Source organism: Petromyzon marinus, chromosome 16, assembly GCF_048934315.1.
Source record: "Petromyzon marinus isolate PM22_M1 ecotype Great Lakes invasive population chromosome 16, UKy_Petmar_22M1.pri1.0, whole genome shotgun sequence".
NCBI lineage: Eukaryota > Metazoa > Chordata > Hyperoartia > Petromyzontiformes > Petromyzontidae > Petromyzon > Petromyzon marinus.
In genome coordinates, this window is record NC_133682.1 from 7,361,533 (window position 1) to 7,387,504 (window position 25,972).

At 49.1% G+C, this 25,972-nt stretch overlaps 2 protein-coding genes across 7 annotated transcripts in view; one reads left to right on the top strand and one right to left on the bottom strand.

Moving 5' to 3' along the window:
- NBEA (neurobeachin) overlaps positions 1–25,972 on the top strand; it is a 288,718-nt gene that overhangs the window by 194,055 nt on the left and 68,691 nt on the right. The window lies entirely within an intron of this gene.
- MAB21L1 (mab-21 like 1) lies at positions 3,107–6,214 on the bottom strand. Its single transcript, XM_032955353.2, has one exon. It carries the CDS (start codon positions 5,642–5,644, stop codon positions 4,565–4,567), a length of 1,080 nt encoding a protein of 359 aa, XP_032811244.1. The 5' UTR covers positions 5,645–6,214; the 3' UTR covers positions 3,107–4,564.

Consider the following 25,972-nt stretch of genomic DNA (forward strand, 5'->3'; position numbering starts at 1 on the left):
ACACAGAGAAGTCAACGAGCACCCGTATATCATTGAACAGACTGTTGGGGCATCTACGTTGGCCGTGAGCGAGAATAAAACTCTGGCCGCCGTGTTCGTAGCCCAGCACGCTACACCCCCCACTTAGACACACACACAATACAAAGATCCCCCGTATAGCCTTAACAGACTGTTTGGGCAAGTGCTGTTAGCGAGCACCTATGGAGGCCGACACGGCACACGAGGGGCGTGGGTGGCCAACACCACCCCCGGCCGCCTTTGTCTCCGCAGTAGCGATGTTTACGCACCGCACCAGGTACTCATTTGAGGCTGAGTCGACCGAGGGGAGACCCAGAACCGGCTCTAATAATCGAACTCGGCACGCAAACGGCTACAACTACTGCTCCCTTCCACACACTTACACACCCTAACACAGACACATACAAAGACACACACACACACACGTGGTGATACATACAAATCGTTTGGCGATGCGGTGATACAGCGACGTAGTCGGTACACGCGCGGAGGCCGTAAGAGTGTACGGCGAAGGTCGTCTACGCTACGACTCGTAAACGACATCATCCCTTGCTTGCGATACGACGTTGCCGCTTTGCTCACGGCGAGGCAATGTAGACGGATAACAGTCTCGCGACGCGGAGAGAGCCCCAACACGGATCGCGATGTGGTGGTGGTGGTGCTGTCGAGAGAGAGGAGAGAGAGGAGAGAGAGGAACTGAACCGAACGGCACCGCGAGCTCCACGCTTTGTGTATGAACGCGACAGCACGCTCCACGTCAATCCGAGAAGGCTCACGCCACCACCACCCACCACCACACCACCACCCACCACCACACCACCACCACCCACCACCCCCCCCATCTTAATTATTTTGACAGACCCCAATGTCTGACCGGTGCGGTTGAGTTGTCACCGTACGCCGCTGTGTTCCGTGCCTTTGTCAACGAAATCACTCTCGAGTTGCGTTTCGTTGCGACAAATTTGAGTTATAGTTTGTAAGAAACTAATTCATTCTAGTTTGTGTTGTGCGTGTCTCTTGTGTCTGTGTCTTTGTATTAATGTGCGCGTCGTCGTATCTGCGTTTGCGTGTATTTGTCTGTGTGTATATGCGTGTCTTTGTATCCGTGTGTTTTTGTCTCTGTCTTTGTCCGTCTCTTTGCATAACTAACAGTCGCGGCGAGAGAGGCTGATTTACGCTACATTATATAAACCAGGGCCTTGCAAACCCGCCCGGTATTCGATGGCGGGATATTAACACGCACCCAAAGTCACACTTTGGTTATCCACAGGTAGTCTCTTGTGTTGAACAATACAGTACGCCGTGCTGCGCATCTGCGGTGTGTCATATAAACGCGCACGTAGAATCAATTGTACTCCATTTGTTGTTGTTTTTTTTACTCCGTACGATTAATAAGAGAGACGGGGCCAGCGAGCGGGTAGGCAGGCCGCGTCAACGCCATCGACTCCCAGATTTGTTTATCAGCGAGTTATCGACATGTGGGGGGTTCTATTGCGTCGCGTAATCGCCCCCCCCCCCCCCGCGCTCCGTATGCTGGGCGCTGATGAATCGTGGAATAAAGACGTCCGCTCACGACATCAGCATGTCCGCTTGACACGTAAAGATCCCTCCCCCCCGTATAGCCTTTAACGAGACTGTTAGGGCGACAAGCGCAGTGTTTCGCGAGCACCTATGAAGGCCGGCACCGCACACGTAGAGGGTGGCTGTCCCAACACCACGGCCGGCCGCCTTTGTCTCCCTCGGTTGGTGGTATTCACACGCCACACCCGGGGTACTCGTGTGAGGCCGAGTCGACACACATACACGCGTGCGCGCGCACACCGGCACGGACACGCTGGTGTTTATTTATACCAGTCGGAGCAAGTGCACGAGTCATGTAATGCGGTAATCGTTTGCGCCCACTCTTGTGTGTGTGTGTTGAGTAACTGTCACGTGCTTGCTGCTGTTAAGGAGACGTTTTTTTAAACTCATTATTTACAGAGAGTGCCCATCGCAACTACTGTCGATTGTCAAGTAAATCGTTGTAGCGTCCTGGCGATGGCGAGTAAGATTGATGAGTGTCAAATGCGAGCACGTGTGGTGTGTTTTTTTGTAAGCCGCTGATGGAAACGTTAAGCAGCTAAACTTGTCACTCGTTCGTAAGTACGGGTTGATATTTGTTGTGATTTAAAAAAAAATTTTTTACCGTAGTCGAAGAGCGGATTTATACCACCCCCCCCCCCCCCAAAAAAAAAGAGTGTAGGCGTTTTCGACGTCGTCTTATTAAAATAGCGACAAAGGCCAGGTCGCTTAAACGGCCCCGGTAATTTTTACACTCGACAAACGCACTGATTTCGGGACGATAACGTCTCGTGTTATCCACACACACAAATTTGTACAGACACGATCAATGATCAAGGCGCCCACCCCCGCCCCCGTATTCATTCCAGCGCGATTCGCGTGGCCGCGACGAAGCTGTTCGTATAGCCCACAACGCACTAATCGCGCCGTGAATCACAACGACGCATTGTTATCACTTAGATTTACATTTTCGGAAAATATCCTCTTATTGTGGCTGCAATGTGTGTCGCATTAACCGACTCCTGTCGATAATATTCATTTTGCACAAAAGTTGAACTTCGCAATGAGAATATGTATGAGCATAGCACAAAAAAAACAAATATCCCCCGTATAGCCTTAACACATTGTTGGGGCAAGTGCTGTTGAGCGAGCCGACACGGCACACGAAGGGGTGGGTGGCCAGCACCACCCCCACCCCCGGCTGCCTTTGTCTCTCGATTGGCGACGTTTACACACCGCACCAGCTACTAAAATTGAGGCTGAGTCGACAAAGGCGAGGGCCCAGGACCGGTTCAGACACTCATCACTGGTGTAGTCCGTGAGCGGGAATCGAACTTGGGTCAACCAGGTACGTAGCGCAGCAAACTACACGCACGCAAAGTCTGCCGAGTCTGCGGGTTCATCATCCCCGTGTTTAACTTTTTATTGTTTTTTTTACACTCTTTCCCCGTCTGACTCCTAACAACTTCCAAATTTGCGGCTCCAGTTGCGTGGAAATAATGGAACGCGGCCTCCCGTGAGCGCCAACTCGAGTTTGAGCAGTGCTTTTTATTGGACAAAGACGCAGTCGACATGCGGTAATGGGAGACGTGATTAACATTTTATTTACATCTGTGACGCGTATAAACTGTTAAAAAGAGTGTCATACGCTAAGCATTATATCCATCCTACGTACGCGCTCCGTGTTGTAAAATCTTAGACATGCGGTCAATCAACGTATGGCTTGTTTTAATTTACAGTAATTATCGTAATTATCAAACAAAGTACGAAGGCATGTGTAGTTGATGTACACAAGCATGCACGCGATAATTTCCTTCATTTGACTATCCCCTTGGGCTGCATCAATTCGGATAAACCTACGGAACACAATTTAAAACGACACAATGAGCGAGCGAACTAAATACTGTGCTTTTCAAGTGCTTCCTTTATTCACGCTATACCTGTGGCATATTGTACCAAAACGGAGAGAGAGAAAAATATATATAATAATAAACAAAACCATTACATACAATGCCAATTCTGTTTAACGTGAACGTCCCGCTTAAATTAATATTCGATTCAAGTAATATCTACACGGGTTAGGGTGGAGGGAGCCAAAAGTGTTCACAACAATTGGGGCATCCAGTGAAGTCGCGGTGGAAACAAACAAATGGAATGTTGCTTTTTCTCATATATATTTATAATATAATATCTTACAACAACAAAAAAATTCCCCACTATGCAACGCGCCCCTTGGCTGGAGCGCCTCTGATGTAAACTTGTAGTGACCAAAATCATAGCTATATCCAGAGGACACGGTCTATGTATAATTACTGCACAACTCCGATGCCTTCCTCCTACCCCCCTCCCTTGCCCCCCCCAAACCCATAAAAGTATCGTGGGTAGGCCGAGGCGACGACCCTAACGACCTCCCCCCCCCCCCCCCCTTAAAGTTTTAATGTTTATCTCACGATACACTGCGGTTAACGATATAATTTGTCAGTGCAGGGGGTGGGGGAGTCTCCAAACTCGATCAGAATTCGATGTCAAACCGGACCCTGTTGCTATCTCTGTCGCCGTTTTGCTGGAATCGCCTTCCTTAATCGGTTCCAGTGTCACCGTTTATTTGACATCGCGATCGATGATGTCTGTCGATTTTTTTAAACGTGTGATTATAAGCATATTGCGTTTGTCAATGAGCCGTGGGCCACAAGTAAATTACAATATTATTCCATATTCGCCCCGGCATCTGCGGTGATTATAATCTCACTGTGTATATATAATCGTGGGTGACTTAACGTCTTGCCACCGATCCGACTTTTGTTTTTAGTTTTTGTTTGCCAAACATACCCACCCACCCACCCCGCGCCCATCTTCGCCGTCTTTCAAAAACACTTACGCGATCAAAAAAAACCCAAACCAACCACAAACAACCAACCAACGAACCAAAGAAACAGAAAAGGGAAATCAAATGGATGACGACACTCACGCGCGGCGCCAGCAACGCTCAGAGTTTGTCTAGGCTCTTGGTGTTGGTGAGGATTTCGCGTGCGAGGCGCCACGTCTGCTTGGCCGCGTTCTCCAACGCCGAGTGGGGCTTCCCCTGGAACAGGTCGAGGTTCGGCAGAAAGTAGTGCGGGCAGCGGCGGCACTGCAGGCACGATATCAGCTGCAGCAGGATGCCGTTGAGGCGGTCGCCCAGCGTGCACTCGTCCCAGTCCGACTCGCGCGGGTGCTTCTCGCACTCGTACATCAGCAGGGTCTTCATGTGGTAGTTGTTGAGCGGGGTGCCCGGCAGCTCGAGGTGCCGGTCGCGCAGCGCCTTCAGCACGGAGAGGCACTTCTTGCGGCAGCCGCCGAGCAGCAGGCGGTTCTCGGCCTCGGCGAACTGCAGCACCCAGGCGTCGCTCTCGGCCGAGCTCTGCTTGCCGGCCAGCGCGTAGCACTCCTTGGAGAGCAGGTTGAAGCCTTCCGCCTTCACCTCGGCCACGCGGTTTGGCCCGGGCCAGGGGATGTGCGGCAGCGGCCAGTGCGCCGCGCTGCGAGGCCAAATGCCCGCGCACTTGAACGCGGGCGTGATCTGCACGACGTAGCGCTCCCGGATGCGCAACTTCACCTCGCTCGTGTCCGCCACCATCTTCACCACGTCGCGGTAGCTGCACTTGTCCACCGCCTGCGCCACGAGCGTCTGGAAGCGCGAGCGGATCTTGCGCGCCGACAGGTAGCCCGACGCCGTGATGAACTCGACCCACAGGGACATGCTGCGCTTGCGCCCGTCGCTCAGCTTGAGGACGGCGCAGCCGGGTAGCGAGCCGTCGTCCACGAAGTTGAAGACGCCCATTTGGTTGAGGTAGAGCACCACCTCGAACTCCGTGGGCGAGATGACCTCGAGGCCCTCGAAGCGGCCGTCGATCTCGCTCAGGCTGCTGATGAAACGCGGCTCCTGCACCTCCACCTCCTTGAGAACGTCGGACACCACCTTGCACACTTCGCGGATGGTCTTGGCGATGGCCGCCTTCCTAGCCTGACATCGCTCCGTGTAGTACTTGTTGAGCTGGTACACGAGCTTGGCCTGCGCCGCGATCATGTTGGGGCAGAGCTCCGGGTTGTACACCGGAGGCTCGCAGTACGCCGACGGATCCAACGCGAACGGGTGGGCGGGCAGCGCAGCGAAAGAAATGGTGGCAGAGTTTGGCGCAAAAATAAACAGAGAAACAGATGATCAACAGCCCGCCGCCGTTACCTCCTCTACCACCACCAACAGCAGCACCACAGCGACAACTCGACGACACGCAAAGGGCGGCGAACAACAATTTGAGTGGCGGGGTGAGCTTTGAACTCTCCGCGGCGGTGGCGCCGAGACGCGGCGCGCACCCCCGGGGTGAGGGTTTCAGAGTGCCGAGAAGCTGCGCGCTCGCTGCATAGCCGGGGCAAGGAGCCTGCGTGAGCCGCGACGGCTGCCGCTGCTGCGTATAGTAGTAGTAGTTGGTGGTGGTGATGATGGTGACGGTGTGGTCGTGGCAGGGTGAGTGTGTGCGTGCGTGTGTCTCGGCTGTCAGGCCGCGTCTGTGGGCGAGTGCAGCTTGAGTGCTGGCGCGGGGGGGGAGATATAGGAGGAGGCTTCAAATCGTGCGCCCAATCAGCACGGGCTGCCCCCGCCAGGGCTGTCGTCACACAGCTGGGCAGCCACCCCTCCGTAAGCGCCCTTTCCTTCCACCACTACTATCCCACCCCTCCTCCCTCCCTCCTCCCACTCACTCCTCGTCGCTCCCGGCGCGATAGGACGGGACACCCCCCCCCCCCTCTTTCCTAAGCAGCGCGCACGCGTTCACGGAGAGAGGCGCGCTCCGCACTCGGCGTCTCTCTTCCTGCTTCGTGCCCTGCGTGTAGCGTGGGGCCTCCGTTGCGATGAGCGCACGGCCACGCATCTTCGTCGCCGCCGCCGCCGCATCAAACTTTCAAGTTCGCCACGCTCGTCGTCATCGCCACCACCGCCACATCATCAGGCGTCCCCACGTGGGCTTTGAACATGTTTTTGCCGCTGTCGTCACCATCGTATGCACGTGTTTGAGTTTCTTTGGCACCGTACGGAGCCAACCGTGCTGATGGGAGGTGCGGGAGAACGACAACAAACTAAACAAAAGGCAGTTCTCAAGACATGACGGCATCATTGCCCATCTAGCAAGTCCGCCTAAAATGCATTATCGTCACCGTCACCAATTCACCGCATCACTTTAAACATTCATCACCATCAGCGCCAAACAATTTGCTATCACCAGCATCATCAGCGCAACTCCTTCGTCACATCACACTTGATGTTCATCCACTGCTTTCACTTATCACCGCACCGCAATCGCCACAACGCTTTGAACGTCCACCACTTGGTTTGTTGTCCCCCCCCCCCACCTCCGATTAGCACGGTTGGCCACGTACAGTGCCAAAGAAGTTCAAGCGTGCGCACATTAACGCATCACCTTATCAATCTATAATGTCACCATTTGCCACCACCACCACCACTCATCACCATCACCCACGTTACGTTAATACTATCTCTGCCTTCGCCGCGTTTCCTTACCGCGCCGCGTAATCTGCTCTAGCATCCTCCACTCTCCACCCGTCGAGGTGCCGCCGCTATCTCGACCACCGATCAAACAAATTCATCCCAGGCCCCCACCGCCCTCTCTCAGACCCCCACCCCCCACGCCGACATCGCCGCGTCTCCTCGCCCACCCCGCCACCGCCAACCGCGGGCAGGGAAATCCGCAGAGAGCAAACACTCGAGCGAGTGAACGCGTGCGTGCGCGCGCGTGTATGTAATTAGCAGTGTATGTATATATGTGTGTGTGGGATGGGAGCGGTGGCGCAATGCTTAGCGCGCTGCGCAACGAACGCGGGCCAACCGAGTTCGATTCCCGCTCACGAACAATAACAGTGGCGAATATTTAACTCGTGTGTAAATATCGCCACTCGGGAGACCAAGGCTGTGGGGCGTGGTTGTTGGTCACCCACCCCCTCATGTGCCGGGGGATGTTTGTATGTTGTTATATATTCGTATTCTATGTATGTGTGGGAAGCGGTGGCGCATTGGATAGCATATTGCGGTAGAAGCGCAGCGACCTGAGTTCGATTCTGGGCCCACTGCTAACGCTCGATATTATTTATCTCAAGCCCTCCTCTAGGTCGATTGAGCCTGGTGTAGTGTGTGCGAGACTGAATGTCGTGATCCAGGCCACGATAGCCTTCTCGTTCCGGCCTTAATGATATATAGGTGGTGTTCGCTAGCGTTACTTCCCCAACACGACCCTCTTGCGTGGATTTTGCGGATAGTGAGTAAACCTGTACAATTAGACACGAATGTATATTCAAGTATACATGTCAGTTTTATACATTCAATATCACGACTACGCGTAATAGTAATGCACTTTATCTAGAATAACATCACCTGGGTATTAAGACTCATTTTCAAGATGGCCCTGTGTTGGAAATGTTTGGCCGATGTCATAAACCAATCCGTGTTTGGCTTGTGGAAGGAAACCGGAGGACACGGAAACAACCCACCACGCTCAGGGGCGTGCAAAGTAACAACAGCACGCATAGATCCACACCGATAGATTCAATAATCCATCGTTGTGCCGCCATCTGCTGACCACATCGCTGACCCAAACATCCGATATACTTCCTGGACAGTCTGGGCAGTCTTGTTCCGAGTACAGTACTTATAGCAGGCTGGTTCCATGCTTCGCTTCGGAAGAGTTGGCCACATGCGGCAAAGAGAAAAAAATGCTCATTTGACCGCACCTTTGCGATTATTTCGATTATGTTGCTGCTATAAATGTCCACGTGATTAAAAGCCCACTTCGTTGAGCTATCATTTGTGGCCAGGCCGCTTCTGAAAAATAAACTAATATTTCAGTGGCCTGGTAAGATAAAACAATAGTTTAGTTGTATTTGTATATATGTAAAGTGGTTTATTTACTATACCTATACTTTTCACTCCTGTCGTGTTTTGTTTGATTGGTGTTGTAACGTTGTGGACATCTGTGGGGGAAAAAAAGAGCTTTATAGCTCATCGGATTCCTCCAGTATAAATATTCTGATTCTGAATGAAAGAGACAAGTGTCGGGCCCGAGGGAGAGACGACAGTCGCTGGCTGTTGCGGTGAACGCGACGGGGAATTTGTCGATCCGCGGCTTCTCTCTCTCTCCTCTTGGGGGGGGGGGGGGGGGTGGCGTGGATTGGAAGGGATTCGAGAAGGCGCGCTCGCGTTTATTATGCCGAGCCATTGTTAGTGATATCATTTTATGTAATTGTAATATTGTTGTTGCGGTCGTTGTAAAAATATATGTTTTGGCCGGTGAGGTTGTCATCGCGGTGAGCAAGGAAGCTGTTCGGGAAATCTCGCAGAGCAGAAGCGACTCCAAAGAGATTTGCATAGAAGATTTTAAAACAAAGTTTAAGTGACCTAGAGTATAATTCCATACGTGTGGAATCAGAATGTTTATTTAGACTGGAATAATCCGATAGGCCTTCACGACTAATATCTAATCAAGTTGCTCACGTGACAACTTTATTTGATTCGGCTCTGTCGGGTGGTGGAGAGTTATAGTTATAGAATAAAAATGACATTACACCTACACGATCATCGAATCCGCCACAATACAACTAATGACGAGTGCTGGCCTATTGATGTTTCTCCACGAGATGACTCCTCCCACTGGCCCCACACACTCAGCGTTGTTATTGATGTTGGTCGCATGGCAGTCGACCCGAAATAATTATCAACGGAGCTGGGATTTAGACAAGTGAAAGCGAAAGGCCACGTTATTTGTGCACTAATTGGTCGAAAAGTGAGACCTCCCTCTTTCCCCGTTTGTGTCTTATTTTCTATACTCAATGGTTGCACCTTCGTCTGAATCGTCGGTTGCGTAAAACGCTCACGTGAATTGGGCCCGCTTGGCGTTAATTAATAGCTGCATTGTTTACAGCCGTTCGTCAATCCACTGCTGGATGAAGGACGTAGCGGTTTGCTGATAGTGGCACGAGGCTGAGGACCGGTTCAGGCATCACTCGCCGCTGACGTTGTCCGTGGCCTGGGATGAAACTCAGGATTTCCTAGTTCACAAGGGACCTTGCAGTATTTGCCTTAACGGGATTTGTCCGCTCTTTAATGGCTTTGGTGTCACACTCCACGTGGACCAGAATTACTTTGTTCACACTGATGAGGAGGAGGGTGGTGTGTGTTTTTTTTAAATTATAAGCGAAAGATAAGAGACTTGATTTAATTTCGCAACTTCATGCTAAACCTGTTTCCCTTTTATAAATATCAATCAACATTCGGCCGTATATTTTTATGTCCCCAAATTAAGGCGTTTGAGTTTGGATTGTGTTCGTTATTAGCACTACAGACTTGACTAAAGTTAGTGCCGAATTTCAGCTTTCTATCCATTACAGAGCATCGTTAGATCATTTACACGAAATCAGTCGACGTTATGTGTGTTTACGGTAAAATATTGAAGTTGCTCGTAGTATAAGTTATGCGGTACATAGTGAATCATTTCAAGACACCCACCCGCTGATTATAATCAGCTAATGAGTGCCTCGTGCCGTCGTTTTCAATAGGTGAGCAATGGCTCCATATCTTACAGAGCGGGGCAGTGCTATAGGAGATGTAATTCGTGTGTGCATATAGTGCAGAGGTTTGTGGGTCCGACCGTTTGTAGATTTGAATTAAACTATTGTCTCATATTATTAATTCCGACGACAGTATTGTAGTTTAACATGTAGGCTTTCGCGACCAATATTCATAATGAAGGTTATTGGGTAAGATCGCCTAAGTATATATGTGTCGTAACCCTCCACCACCCGACACGGCCAGTGTCAGGTTCGTCACGTAAACAAAACGCGCCGATCAGTTACTACTTCAGCCCACCGGTGTGCTGGAGAGTAAATCCACGACATTTACAATTGTACGGTTATTGCATTCGGCTAATCTGTAAACGGATTCACCCTACATATTAGGGCGTGTGCAGTTGTTGTCACGACGCCCTTTGCGTCTCGGATTCCTCCCTGCGTGTACGTTCGCGGACGGTTCGCGTGGCTAAAAACAAACAGGGCGAGCGGGGGGCACGCGTCCTCCCAGTGTCTCCGCATAAGCCACGGGCGGCGGCGGCGGCTGTTCGACTGGGGCTTTGATCTCACGAGTGTTTAATCTGATTGTCGCGCTTCGTAACGCACTATTGTTGCGGTCCAATAACCGGTTTGGCGATTACTAAATGTGCGGTGGTGGTGGTGGGGAGGGGGAACGAGAGTGGGGGTGTGGTGCGCGCGCGCGCGTGGTAATATCGCCATCGTTGGGTGCGTTGTGTGCTGGAGCGATCAGTCGTGGGTGTCGTCGAGGGTTGATTGCCCGTGGGGCCGTGACGAACGGCACGTGGGGACGCGCGTTGGCCCTGGCCAGGGTTACTAGTACAGTATTATTATATTTGTAGTTATTATTATCATCAGTAGCTGCCATGGTCCATCCACTGCTGGATAAAGGCGCACTTCCCCGTAAGCTGCAGCCTCCCGTTCACGATCCAGCGACGATGTAACGATCCACCTAGCAACATCTGCACGACGTGATCCGGTTTCATCGTTCCGTCTCCTAGATGCACGTGCTCCCGGACGCGTTCCGTTCTCTTCGGCCACGTTTTTTTTCCCCTTTACGTTGTGATGATATGGGGGGTTTCTTGTAATTTGTTCAGATTCCAGTTGTACCATTCTCTAGCTTGCTACGCCCTTGTGCGTATTGCGATTTGTTTTCACTGTTCTGTAGTATTGTGGCTACTCATGCTATGATTATTATCATTACAGCCGTGAATTATTATTATTATGACCGTATAGCGTGCTCTTAGATCGAGCCACGCGTTTTTAATATTGTTTTAAGTTATAATCAATATTATGAATGTACAACGGGCCATCAACAGAGGGTGGGTGCGAGGCTCGGGGAAAAATCCCACGCCGTGTGTGCCCCCCCCCCTCCACGTGACGCCTTCAAACTAAATCGGAAGTTTTACATCTCGTACCGTAACGTCGAAGCGCGCGCGCCCCCCCAACTCCCCCATAGTGCGGGGCCCGGGACGGTCGCTCGGATTCGCCGTACCCAAGGGGGACGGGTTCTATCTGTGGCGGGACTGAAACGATGGCACGCAAGCTACTGCTGTGCCCCTTGATAATTGTCCCCGGAGTTTAAATGTGGGAACTAAATTTGTGGCGACATTTCGAGCTTCGCGTTAAACCTGCGGAGGGCTCTGCATAGACTAACCTTTGTACAAATATATAACTTACAATTTAAATATGTAGTCACGTTAATTATACGTACAAGTGTAGCGGTGGCGCAGTTTGTTGGTGCACTGCTGTATGAACGTGACAGTCTACGTTTGATTTCATGGCTCGGCAAACATCAGTGACGATTGATATCTTAACCGGGTATCTTGCGACCCCCCCCCTTCCCCTCCGCCGTTGCGAAGTATCGATGGCTTGGCAAGAGTTGCGCACGTTAAACTCGTTAGGCTATATACATGTATCGTGAAGCGCCCTGTCTCTGATTAATAACCAGTGCATCGGTAGAACGGGAGGGGAGAGGGGGAGAGTTGAATAGCGGACCGCAGGTAATTAAAGCACTTTATCAAGGAATTTACACCGGAGAGTCTGTGTGTGTGTAGCCGTTAATATACACGTGCACGCACGTGCAGGCTCATAAATATACCGCGCGCGCGTCGAATATTGGCACGGTGCATCTGTGCGGCGATCGCATGCGCGCGCGATCCTCTGCTGGATATGAAGGCCACCCCAAGCCACCGACCACAAGTTTCACAATCTTGCCGTCGCACCATGTGAAGGCAACCATCGTCGATACGTTAATCGCATATCCAGGACCGGTTCTTTTACACGCATAACGACGTGGTCACACACGCATTTATACGCACGTACAATCGTACGTGGCGTGTAATGAATGAGCGCGTGCGTGCGCGTTGTGTCGTTCCCAGGAGAGAGTGGAGCTTGTCTGGCCGCCCTTTGTGTTGGCTTGCGGGGTAATGTGATCGGTTTGTTTTTGTTAGGAGCCCCAGTGCATTTAAAAGCGCCGCCGCCGCCGCTGTTGTACATTGGCTCTTAAAAAGCTCAGTGCAGTGTGTTCGGCATTAGAGGGGTTGGTGGCGGAGGGGCGTGAGAGCCGACACGTGTTCCAAGCGTAGGCCACACGTTTTCGCACCTAACTGCTGCCCGGTTTACAGGAGTGCACGCATTTCAGGCTGCGTCCTCAAAGCAACGTCACGGAATTACTCGCACGTTAGGAAAACGATATGTACGCTTGAGGCCGATAATTTTTGAGATACCTCGCTATCTATATTTACACAGGTATGAACGATAGCTGTTGTGTGTTTTCCAACCCATCCTCAATTCAGTTATAGATTACTTTACATATGTACAAAAAGCTGTTAGAATTTGTGCTAAAATTTTCATGGCATTAATTTTAGGTCCTCTTATTTTTATGTGCCTAGACGTGATTAAAAAAAACAATGTAATCCAAATATTTGGATAAAAAAATGTAAGCTCAACGTTTAATTTTTCTTGAGACTAAAACTCCAGGTGATTTTTTAAAAACGGTGGCTACGCAGTATAATACAAGCACTATGCTCTGTGTAAAATAAATATAGCATTCGGCGGTATTTTTCAACAGTATTTTTATAGGAGGCATTAAATTTCGTATGACTTTATGGCTTGCTAACGTGATTAAGAATTGTATACTTATTTCAAGATTAAGTCTCGCATTTAGCAGAAGTATTTTTTTTTCATTTTTTTTAAACAACCTGTGAAGTATGATTGATTTGACCGCGCTGTCTTTGCCCCCAACTCTGCAGTTGGAGCCTCCCGGTTGAGCTGCGTAACGAGTGTGCGCGTGTGTGTGCGCGTGTGTGTGTGCATGAGTGCATGTGTGTGTGCGTGTGTGTCCTTGTGTGTGCGTGTGTGCGTGTGCGTGCGTGCGTGTGTGCGTGCGTATGTGCGTGTGTGCGTGTGTGTGTGCGTGTGTGTGTGCGTGTGTGCGCGCGAGTGCCGGCGCGTGGATTTTGGCCGCGGCCCAACACGCCGGACGTTTATTTCGCGCGCGTGGCGCTCGCACCGCTAGAACGCCTTCGCCTCTATTTGTGCGCCGTCAGTCAGTCGGTGGTGAATTTCACGAAGGGCCCCCCCCCCTCTCCGTCGGCGAGACTCCCAAGCACGAGCAGAGCCCCCCCCCCCCCTCTCACGTCCCCGTAGCGCCGCTCCGTCTCCATCTTGACACCGCACGTGCGGCGTTTCCCCCCACCTCTGCATTGCCTACCTGTGACACGTGCACCGTAGCAGACTGACGTTCTCCAAATCCTATCCGACAACATTACTTTAGCATTTCAGTTTACCTGTTCCACTGGATTTCATTTAAATGTGAGCTGTTTTCTTACAGGAAAGTTTTTTTTCCCTCTTCTAAATAAAATATTATTTTAAAAAGGACGCGTGACCGCACTTTACACGCTTGAGCCGTGACATTTCTATAAAATACAACAGAGCTTCTCACTTCTCAAAGATTCGCAGCTAACATCCGAGACACTTATTTACCGTTTCCTTCATTCACGAAAAAAAAGTTTTTCAGCAACCACAAAATAGTAGTGAACAATTTCAACTTACAGCCGTTTGTCAATTCATAAACGAAAGTCTCCTCACACTGTCAGCTATGGGGGGGGGGGGGGGTGGTGGTGTGTGATCATATTTCACGCTGATCATTGCAGAAGTGAAAGGGGGCCCGCACAGGTATTAACTCCCCACTTGATGTTATCCATAGCCAGGAATCAAACTCAGGTTGCCGGTTTCATGTCGCAGTTTGCGAACCACTGCGCCCATGCTCCTTCCTTGAGGCATCGCAGTTGTTAACGTCTACCCGCGTTGTGAGAGGTGCTCGTCGCCGCGGACATTGCCGTGGTGCACTTGAACGTAATCGCGTTTGCTCATCTGGGTTTTTTTTGACGGCACTGAAGCGGCCGGATTTTCTGCTTCAGTGCCGAGCCAGTTTCACACCGGCAATTAAACTAAAACTAAGCAATGTTTTAGTCAGCCCGGTAAGGGCCCACTGAGCTATATGGAACTTTTTCAGAAGCAACCTGGTCACGTGTGATAGCTCAACTGAGTGGCTTATCGCGTGGACATTTCTAGCAGCCAAACACTCTAAACGCACGTTTCTGAATGTGGATGGAAAAGCCGGAGGACCCGGAGAAAATTCACGCGGCCACGGGCAGAACGTGCAAACTCCAAGTATACAGGGGTAAGGGTCTGGATCGAACCCACGACCTCCTGTATACCAGGCGAGGTAGTTAACATATCACCACCCTGGCACTCCTCACTGCCGCCCCAGTCATTGCTTCTGGGAATAGCGGAAGAGGGCCTTTACTATTCATATTCTTGGTTCTTTCGGGAAAGTCACGTAGATAGAAAACTAAAATCTAAATTAAAAGCAAAAAACCCACGTCGTTTTGATTGCAACACAAGCGGTCTTCTTCAGGTGGGAAAAGAAGGGCCTTTACTGTAAATAACACGGCGAAACTCTGCTGTGTCATTCGCGAAAGTGGAACGCTATACGTGTGCCAGCGTTTTAGAATCAGAATATTTATACTGGAGGAATCGGATGAAGCTATCAAGGTCTTTATCACAGATGTCCAGTGAAAGTCCCAGTCTTGAGCAGGGTCCAAATGTTTGAATTAATAATGCAATCCAAGCCAATTAATATCACCTACAACTGCAATAATAGTGTAATTGTTACTTTGCGTGCATACAATTATGAAATTATTCAAAGGAGTGTAATCATCAACTTGTTAATTATTATATTTTAAAGGGTGTAATAATATTTTTGTATTCTTAGTTCTTTCGGTAAAGTCACGTTGAAGGGAAACAACAAAATAATAAAATATATATTTATTGTTTCATATATATTGTATTATTATATATATTTTATTATTTTGTTGTTTCCCTTCAACGTGACTTTACCGAAAGAACTAAGAATATGAATTACTGCAGTCACGAAAGCTTTAAATCAAAATATTTTTGTAATTAGCCGACTCGTTTTCAAAAATATATACTTTATGTTTTTGATACCAAAGCACTGAAGCTTTTGCGTGGCTTCAGTTTCAAGGCACATTGTGGAGTAGCGATGCTAGGTGCAGGCAGTGCGCAGAAAAACACTTTTCTATCCATAATCATAACGCATGTGGTTCTTGCATTTACCATATATTCCGGATTAGAAGACACGACGTGACGTAAGGGGGCACCCCAAATTTGCACTACGTTTCAATAAAGTTACACAAAGATCCCCCGTATAGCCTTAACAGACTGTTGGGGCAAGAGATGTTAGCGCGCACCGATGAAAGTTGTAACGGTACACATGGGGGTGGGTGGCTAGCACCACGACCGACCGTCTTTGTCTCTTCAGTGGCGATATTTACACTCCTCGGGGAGGCCCATCACCAGGTGTTGGCTGTGAGCGGGAATCGTACTCAGCTCGCCGGGTTCATAGCGCTGTGCGCTAACTGCTACGCTACAGCTCCTCCCACACACACACACGTACACGCACACACGTACACACTGGTCAGCATAGAAGGGGGACGGTGTTGAAAGGTGGACCATCTCGCCTCGTTTGCACGTTAAAAATCTGCTTTTACAAATCCCCCCCCCGCTCCCAGCAATAATGGAGTTAAGCCGAGCCCGTCAAACACGGTTAATTCGCTCCATGACCGATTCCTTCGCGCCGCCTGCGCCGTGCTCACCTTTCTGGGAAAGCGAGCTTCCCCTGGGCGCCAGCCTTTTGAGGTTCCAATCAGGGGGTGGGTCGGAAAGCAGGAAAAAAAAAATTTTGCATGGGCGGATGCAGGCGCCGTGACGTTCTGGGCGTGTGTGATAGTGAAGCGGTTGGTAAGCCGCACCACGCACCCGGGGACCCGAGTTCGATTCCCATTCTCGACCAACACCAGTGAAGATTATCTGAACTGGTCCTGGGCAACCCCTAGGTCGACTCAGCCTCAAATAAGTGACTGGTGCGGTATATAAAAAAACATCGCCACTGAAGGAGACAAAGGCGGCCGGGCGTGGTGCTGGCCGTCCATCCCCTCGTGTGCCGTGCCGGTCTTCATAGGTGCCCGCGAACACCACTTGCCCCAACAGTCCGTTAAGTTTATCTTTGTCTTTGTTGACCACGCCACCCCCTTGTGCGACATGCAGGCCTTAATAGGTGCTCACTAACAGCACCATCCCTAACCATCAGTATGGCTATACGGGGGGGGCCTTTGTGTAATGGTGAGCTGTCGTGTATCAGTCGGTGCATGGCACTGCAAACAGTGGCAATTAGTATCCGAATATGTTCTGTGCCTCCTCCATGTCGACTCAGCCATAAATGAGCACCAGGTGTGGTGTGTAAACACTGGGGAAACAAAGGTGGCCTGGCGTGCTGCTGACCGGTACCACACGTGCGCTATGCCGGTCTTCATACGTGCTCGCTAAGAGCAATTTCCCAAAATGTCTGCTATTTTCAAAACGTAAGTCTCATCAGGCTGCATAGTGTACAAAGGTGCAGTCTCCAACTCTCATCATCCACTCTGTCTCTCTGGCCTCTCTGTTTATGTGCTACGTTGAAGGGTCACGATCCAAGGTGTCACCTATTATATAGTTTTCCACTGAAGGCCACAGTGTTATTGACGAATGTGAGTTATCTGTTACGTCGCGTGCGTGCGTTCAGAGGGGACTCTGTGCGTGAGGGCTGCTGAGAGCGGAGACCGACCGTGATCTGGCAGAGTTTTGAGAATCGGAAGGGGACAATAAAGAGAATAATTTAAAATTGCCTGCGAGCGCACTGCAGGGTTGATTGTGTGGGCTCATTAAAGCAATTAAGACGCAAAGTACAGACATTGTAATCGGCCGACTGCAAGTTAAGTGGGTTTCCTGCAAGATTCTGAGGGAGGAAAACTTCGTGGAATGTGATGAATTGTCAGTTTTTCTTTTGAATGTAGTTGCAAGTCTTGAGAGTAAGGTAAGTCTTTGATGGTGTGCAACTTCAACAGGAATAATAATAAGTGACCGTTTCCTCACCACCAAGGTTGCTACGTAGTTTATTAATAATTAATGCTATAAACTTAGCTTATCTGTAATTATAGATGATTTACAGGCTTTTGTCAATCCACTGTAGGATGAAGGTCTCCCCAGACCATGTCAGTGATACAATGAGGGGAAAAAAGTATTTGATCCCCTGCTAATTTTGTACGTTTGCCCACTGACAAAGAAATGATCAGTCTATAATTTTAATATTAGGTTTATTTGAACAGTGAGAGACAGAATAACAACAAAATCCAGAAAAACGCATGTCAAAAATGTTATAAATTGATTTGCATTTTAATGAGGGAAATAAGTATTTGACCCCCTCTCAATCAGAAAGATTTCTGGCTCCCAGGTGTCTTTTATCAGGTAACGAGCTGAGATTAGGAGCACACTCTTAAAGGAAGTGCTCCTAATCTCTGCTTGTTACCTGTATAAAGACACCTGTCCACAGAAGCAATCAATCAATCAGATTCCAAACTCTCCACCATGGCCAAGTCCAAAGAGCTCTTCAAGGATGTCAGGGACAAGATTTTAGACCTACACAAGGCTGGAATGGGCTACAAGACCATTGCCAAGCAGCTTATCGTTTATTTTTATTAATTTTTTTATTTTATTGTTTCCCTTCTACGTGACTTTACCGAAAGAACCAAGAATAAGGTGACAACAGTTGGTGCGATTATTCGCAAATGGAAGAAACACGAAAGAACTGTCAATCTCCCTCGGCCTGGGGCTCCATGCAAGATCTCACCTCGTGGAGTTGCAATGATCATGAGAACGGTGAGGAACCAGCCCAGAACTACACGGGAGGATCTTGTCAATGATCTTAAGGCAGCTGGGACCATAGTCATCAAGAAAACAATTGGTAACACACTACACCGTGAAGGACTGAAATCCTGCAGCGCCCGCAAGGCCCCCCTGCTCAAGAAAGCACATGGCCATCTGAAGTTTGCTAATGAACATCTGAATGATTCAGAGGACAACTGGGTGAAAGTGTTGTGGTCAGATGAGACCAAAATGGAGCTCTTTGGCATCAACTCAACTCGCCATGTTTAGAGGAGGAGGAATGCTGCCTATGACCCCAAGAACACCATCCCCACCGTCAAACATGGAGGTGGAAACATTATGCTTTGGGGGTGTTTTTCTGCTAAGGGGACAGGACAACTTCACCGCATCAAAGGGATGATGGACGGGGCCATGTACCGTCAAATCTTGGGTGAGACCCAAAACACATGACCAAGGCAACAAAGGAGTGGCTCAAGATGAAGCACATTAAGGTCCTGGAGTGGCCTAGCCAGTCTCCAGACCTTAATCCCATAGAAAATCTGTGGAGGGAGCTAAAGGTTCGAGTTGCCAAACGTCAGCCTCGAAACCTTAATGACTTGGAGAAGATTTACAAAGAGGAGTGGGACAAAATCCCTCCTGAGATGTGTGCAAACCTGGTGGCCAACTACAAGAAACGTCTGACCTCTGTGATTGCCAACAAGGGTTTTGCCACCAAGTACTAAGTCATGTTTTGCAGAGAGGACAACTACTTATTTCCCTCATTAAAATGCAAATCAATTTATGACATTTCTGACATGCGTTTTTCTGGATTTTGTTGTTGTTATTCTGTCTCGCACTGTTCAAATGAACCTACCATTAAAACTATAGGCTGATTATGTCTTTGTCAGTGGGCAAACGTATAAAATCAGCAGGGGATCAAATACTTTTTTCCCTCACTGTAGAGTTTGTTTGACCATACTTCACCATGCTGATCAGTGCTGATCGGTGAAGGGGGAGGCCCAGGGACCGGTTCAATAATCACTCGCCACTGATGTTAGCCTTGACTGGGACTATAACACATCCCACCCCCCCCCCACCCCCCCAGCTCATAGTGTGGCGCGTGAACGAACGCGCCGTTGCACCACCCAGCTATATTTACTATAAAATAATAGTTCACAGCCCCTCCATCAATCTGCTACTGGATGGACTACTATTGTGCCATTTTGAGGTGGAAGTGCACACAAGTCCCCTTGAGGATAACGGGAGTCTGGCGAACTCGATGCGTTCGGTGACTGGGCGAGCGAGCGGCTGCTGCGCGTGCGTTCCTACGTTTCTGGGGGTTGGTGAAAAGGCTACCCCAGGCCGGTTTGGATACCACTCGTCGCTGATGCGAAGCCGTACTAAAACCACTACGCCACCCCTTCTCCCGCAGCAGGGATGTAATTAAATGTAATTAATGATGGTGACGACTGCGGGTGCACACAGTGTTATCTGTGACTTCACCGATATCGGTCGTCTTCATAGCAGGTTTTGTATGGCTGTGCAGGTAAACGTCACAACCGGTTTGAAATCGACCCCTGAGATGAGTTCTCCCCGTGCTTCAAGCAGCAGCGCGTTCGTTCTCAAACATTTCCTTTGCATGACATTATTTCCGAGGTAACGTGTGTTTCGTTATATATATTGTAATTATTATTATCAACAGACAGCTTGTTTCAGAGTTTGACGCGAGTAATGCACGCGATTGGTTGAGCGATGGTGCTGCGGCAATGCCTCGCTGGTAACCGGGCTACCCGAGTTGGATTCCCAGCCACGACTCACAGCAGTGGTGACTGTGAGACCTGAACCGGTCGTGGGTCACCCCCTTCACAGCCCAGCGTGGTGAAATTAGGCCACACAACCCCTGTGATTGACACCGTCGTGGGGGAGACTGTAATTCAGTAGTGAATTGACAAATGTACGTAATACATTTAAAAGACAGTGCACGTTGGCCACCCTCTTCTGTGGAAACATTTATTTTTAAAACAATTCTGTCTCCCAATCGCATGGCAATTGCGCTGACGGCATCGTGTCATGAGACTAAGACACTCCCACTCGAAACTCTGGAGCTTGCGGAGCGTCACCCCGTGTAGGAAAGTGGCCCCTCGAAGAGGACGTTAAAGAACTACTCCCGAGGTCACTCCCGCTCCTCCGATTAGCACGGTTGGCCACGCACGGTGCAAAAGAACTTGAACGTACATGGGTTCTTCAAAAGGCCTCTTTATCTGCATCGGGGCCACACCTTACATATGCCCTGCAAAGAGCGTCCATCACGTGTCGATCAAACTAAAAAGTGAAATTAGTAAGTCTTGGCACAGACGTCCAACACGCTGTGCAGTGGCGATAAGGCGGCGCGCCACCGTGAGGCCGGCCTTCTCCCGGGTTGTTCCCCGGAAAGCGTTAGCGTGCTCACCTCCAGACGTCCGGATCAAGCAGCGCTCTCGCTATGCCGATAAACATCTCCCGCCGCGCTGACATCTCGAGGCCTGCGAAAGCTCACCGCAGGCCTGCGCCCAAGACAACTCGTGCACAGGGGGGCAGAGGAGGTAGGCGGTTTCATTTTTTTTCTCTCTCTCTCTCTCGTCTTTTTGAGTTCTGTCTTTTTCCCCTGCCTTTTGCTTAAAAATCACGGGCGATTTCCCATGCAGACATGGGCCCGCGTGAGAACATTCCGGCGGAGTAATTTAATTACCAGCGTCTGCATGATAAGCAGAGCTGCCCAGAGGCCTTGGTGTGCTTGAGTGTGTAAGTGTGTGTGCACGCGTGTTGGGAAAGGGGGGAGTGGTAGCATAGCGGGAAGTGCACTGCGTTATGAAGCAGGAAACCTGAGTTTGATTCCCGTCTACGGCTAAACGTGAATGGCGAATATTTTCACCGGTCCTGGGCTTCGATGAGGTCAACTGCGCCTTAAATGAGTCCATGGTGCGGTGTGTAAACAACAGCATTGGGGAGACAAAGGTAGCTCGGCATAGTGCTGGCTGCACCGCCCCCCCTCAGTTGCGACGTGTAGACCTTCGTAGGTGCGCACTAACAACGCTTGCCCCAACAGTGCATGTAGACTCCTTGGAGGAGCTTTTGGGTTTATTGTCGGGCTTTGTTGTTGTTGGGATTTGAACAGACAAAAAAATCAACGTTGAGCCAGCTTCCACATTTTCCGTGCCCTCTATCTCCCTGCACTCCATCTCCATGCACTCTCTTCTCCGTCCACTCCCTACTCGGATCACTTGCAAATGAGACCCATTCTGCTATCTGGAGTTCTCACCTGGTATAACAAAACAACGGTGACTCTCGCCCATCTCAAGCTGGGCCAAGGGGAGCACTTAAAACACTTTCCACCCCCCTGCTCTCCCCCCCTCTCCCCCCCCCCCTTATCTTCACCCCAAGCCCTTGTCGTTCGCAAGGGGTCCTGGGATTGGCCGGTGGGCATGCGGATTGCGGTCACAGGGTCGTGCGTACGACCAGCGCTTGCCGAGGCTGCGAGAGTCCGTGCACCATCGCCCCAAAGAGGGGAGGGGGCCAGGACTAAAGAGGAGGGGGGTGGAGAAGAAGAGGGTGAATAAGCACAGAAGTTGGGACAGGGCAGTCGGTACTTACGGCGAGCCTCAGGAGCGAGCCGCTGGGATTTGTTTTTGACCGCTGCGTCCAATGGGGGCCTTGAGCGCCGGCATCTGGAAAAATATACTTTGGGAATACGTGAGATAGCCTCACCCTCTCGGCAACGTTTCTTCCCATTTTTAAACCCGACCCGACACGTCTTGCGTGCGCGCACACGCGCGCACACATACACAGCAACAACAACAGCTGCCATTCACCACTAAGTGGCGGTGACGTCACCACGGCGCTTGTGCCAGGCTATGTGCACGTTGAGGCCACATACACGCACACATACACGCACGCGCCCACACACACACACGCATGCTCACGTGCACACACACGAGTGCATGGACATACATAGGCACGCACAAATGCACACATTGGCAGCGAGTCTTCTCTTCTCATACCTAGTGTAGTGTTTCTTTAAACACAAGCGGAAATGCTTTGAAATGTATTGCCGACAGGAAGTATATTTTTCAGGTTAATAAGCATTAAGGTCGAAGATATCATGTAAACCTTCCGAAATAAGCCAGGGTAGCCTAAACAAAAATATTGAATGTGTATATATATAAAATGCATGAGTTGGTTATGGGTGTCACTGATTTGCATTGCTTAGCAAAGGAATTGGTGGTGATATTGAGACAGATGCAAGTAGGCCATCATAACTGGTGGCCATTGATATAATTTAACATGTCATTTTTTGGAACAATGTTAAATGATGCAGCCAAATATATCTTAAGATGAAAAACTTTATTTATTTTAACTTTGAAGTTGTATTTTCCATTTCCAATACACCCAGGGTTTGTCTTCAAGTGTGTCAGGTTTCCACCTCTCTGGATCGTTTTTTTTTACACGCTTTCTTTTAACTCACTCTGTCTGTCGTATCCTCAAATCTTGTAACTCAATATTAACCCACTTCCAAATGTGGTATCGACTGCAAACTTGGTATATTTATGTCATACTGATGACAATACTATATTCTATCATAAAAAATAAATATATCTTTAAACATTATTTTTTTATGTTATGTTTCGGCTTGGGTCTAATTGTCCACTGTTAACTGACGTTGGCTGTTATTGACCACGGTCCCCTTACGTTGTGGCAAGCTCTGGGGCCACTTCCTGGAGTCGTGGAGTTCTGCCATTACTAGTACATTTCATAAAAGCGTGTTTTAAAAAAAAAAGTTTTTTTTAAATATTATTTATTATTACCTAGCATTTCCTTCGTTGCCAATGCATCGTGATTAAATTGGTTCATGTTGCTGTAAAATAATCCCGAGTGTTTTCCGTTTCAAGTGAGTCCGGGTGATGTTCACCTTCTATTTGTGGCCCTGGGTCCATTGGGTTGGAAATTCTCCATTTCTGTGGTCGGTATGAGTGGTCATGGGACTTAGTATGTTGACTTCCCCACAAAGTATCCCTATTGGATTATAAAATAAATGTTACAATCCCAAATGCGCTTTGTTAGGAATATCCCCTTGATGACGGATACAACTTTTGGGATGTTGAATTGGAACGGCTGACATAAAAATTATTGTTTAAGCCTGAGTGAATGCTAAATTAAATTATCTACATCGCTTAAAATTACTTTAAATGGTGTAATGAAACTTAAAACGTTGGATTTTATTTATCGATGTGATTTAAGCAACAATGACTGTAAGTGGTAATTTTCTTAAATTAGCAAAAGCTGCATGAGAAGGCTGGAAAGTTACGTTTAATTGCGAAAGCAACGTTTGATTCATCATCCTTTTAATGCTCTTAATAATAATGTTGTTTGTGCATAAAACATATCGGCCGAAACATTAGTATGAACAGCGGTTTGTATGGAGTTTTGCGGCAGGAGCCAATGAAAGAGCAGCTGACAGAAGCGTGGATTGGCTGCCTTCACCTCTAAGTCCACATTGCCATTCGTGCACCAAGCAGTTACTCAGAAAAAAACAGCAACAGTACGCTCACGAAAACTAACAAATAACTTAAATGAGGTTTTTTTTTTAATGCATGAATTCCAGTGCCCCTCTCGAGCATACATATGTACAAAGTCGGGTTTTTTAACATATAAACGCAATAGGGACGTGAAAAACTTTCCGTAAAAATTGGCGTCTGTTTCTTTTCCTCTTGTTATCGCATGACCCCATTTGGTTTGTAACATTTAAAGCAAAACAAAAATGCGAACGTTGGATGTGACGGGACGGGTTTGGGTTAACCGGTTAGCGGTGGTGTCGGCGGTCGTGCGAGATTCCGCGTGGCCGTGTGGTCACGGGTAGGTGGGGGGGGGGGGGCTGAGTGGCAGGGGCGGTGGGAGTTGGGGGGAGCTGTGAGCCATCGCCCCTCGACAGCCCCATCCGCACACCGCTCGCGGCCCCCGCATTGATTTTCCCGTTAACGTGAAATAGCCGGGGCGATGGCTGACGGCTGGGCCCACCGGCCTCCCGGCTCAGCGCCGCCGCGAGGAGGGGCGGGGGAACGGCGGTAGCAGCAGAAGACGACGATGACGAGAGGGTGGGTGGGGTGGGGACAGGTGGAGAGAAAAAAAAAGGATCACTGTGAATGGTGGCGAGGGTGTGCGGCGTGTCAGCCGGGGTCAGCCCCTGTGCCTATAACTCGAGCCCACTTTGACCCGGTCGTTAGCGCGGCTGTAGAGACACGCTGCTGCTGCGGAGGAGGAGGAGGAGGGAGGTATATCCCGGCAGCGCGTTTTCGTGCGATCCTAGCAAAGCGATTGGTGCTTAGCACGACGCTCGTCATGGCGAGGTTCTTAGCGCCACGCGAATAACGGGTGGCTTGGCTCGCCCGCGCTTCAGCTGCGTTTCTCGCTTGCGGTGTGCGTGCCGTGCCGCGCCGCGCGTGAGGGTGACTCCAGCGCCGCCAATCGCCCCCCTCCACCCCCCCCTCCTCCCATGCTTTAACCGCCGGGTTCCGTGTCGGCCCTGGGGGTTCTTAGTTAGTGGGGCCAAGCTGCCAGGATTGGCAGTCGCTAAGGGGTTCACTGAGAAACTCCCATTAATTGTGCATTTATTTTCCAGTTATGTTTGCTTGACCGAAGCGTTACGAGCCCTTCATATGCATTACATAAGTGTGAGTGCATGCGTGCGTGTGTGTGTAAATGTGCGCTTTATTCAAGATTAAGTTACCAATGTCTTCGCCCACACCGTTGCACTGCCGTGGTCCTGTCAGCTGTGACTGGCACACGCAAAGTTAAATGAGCAACAGTTAAATGTGTTTGTAGAAATATAAATGAACAGAATGCGAGTGTGATTTTAATATCACATTCTTATAACATTTTGTCACCAACTACCCACTTTTAAAGTGGATTTTAGGTTGACTAAAGAGTACATTCTTGGATAAATACGTTCAATATAGGAAAACTAAATTATACCTATGTATTCTATGCTGTCAGTTACAGAATTTTAATCCTGTGAATATGAAATACTGTACCTCTAATTATAGTTTTTTTTGCTTAGGATTCGTAGCAGCAGGTTGGATGCATTCTTAACAAATCGTAAACACATTAATCTTTCGCACGTGTTTTATTCAGCTTTTCTAAATATAGAAATTGGAATGCTCGTATTAATTTCAACATTTTTTCCATTTCCTGTTTAGGTATATGCTTAATTCCTATTATGTGTGTATATATTTAATTATAATTTTGTGTAGATACACACACACCTTTAAATCACATAAAACGTTTGTCTCTTTTCAGTGTCTGTGTGTATCTGTTTTTGGTTCATATTCTGTTTCAAGAATTAGGCTCTATATATGTATACTCTTTGGTTCTATTCGGTAAAGTCACGTAGGTAAAAAAAAATCACGACGTTTCGGCCACAACACAAGTAGGCTTCATCAGGTGAAGGGACCAAACTGTCCAGAGGACAGCG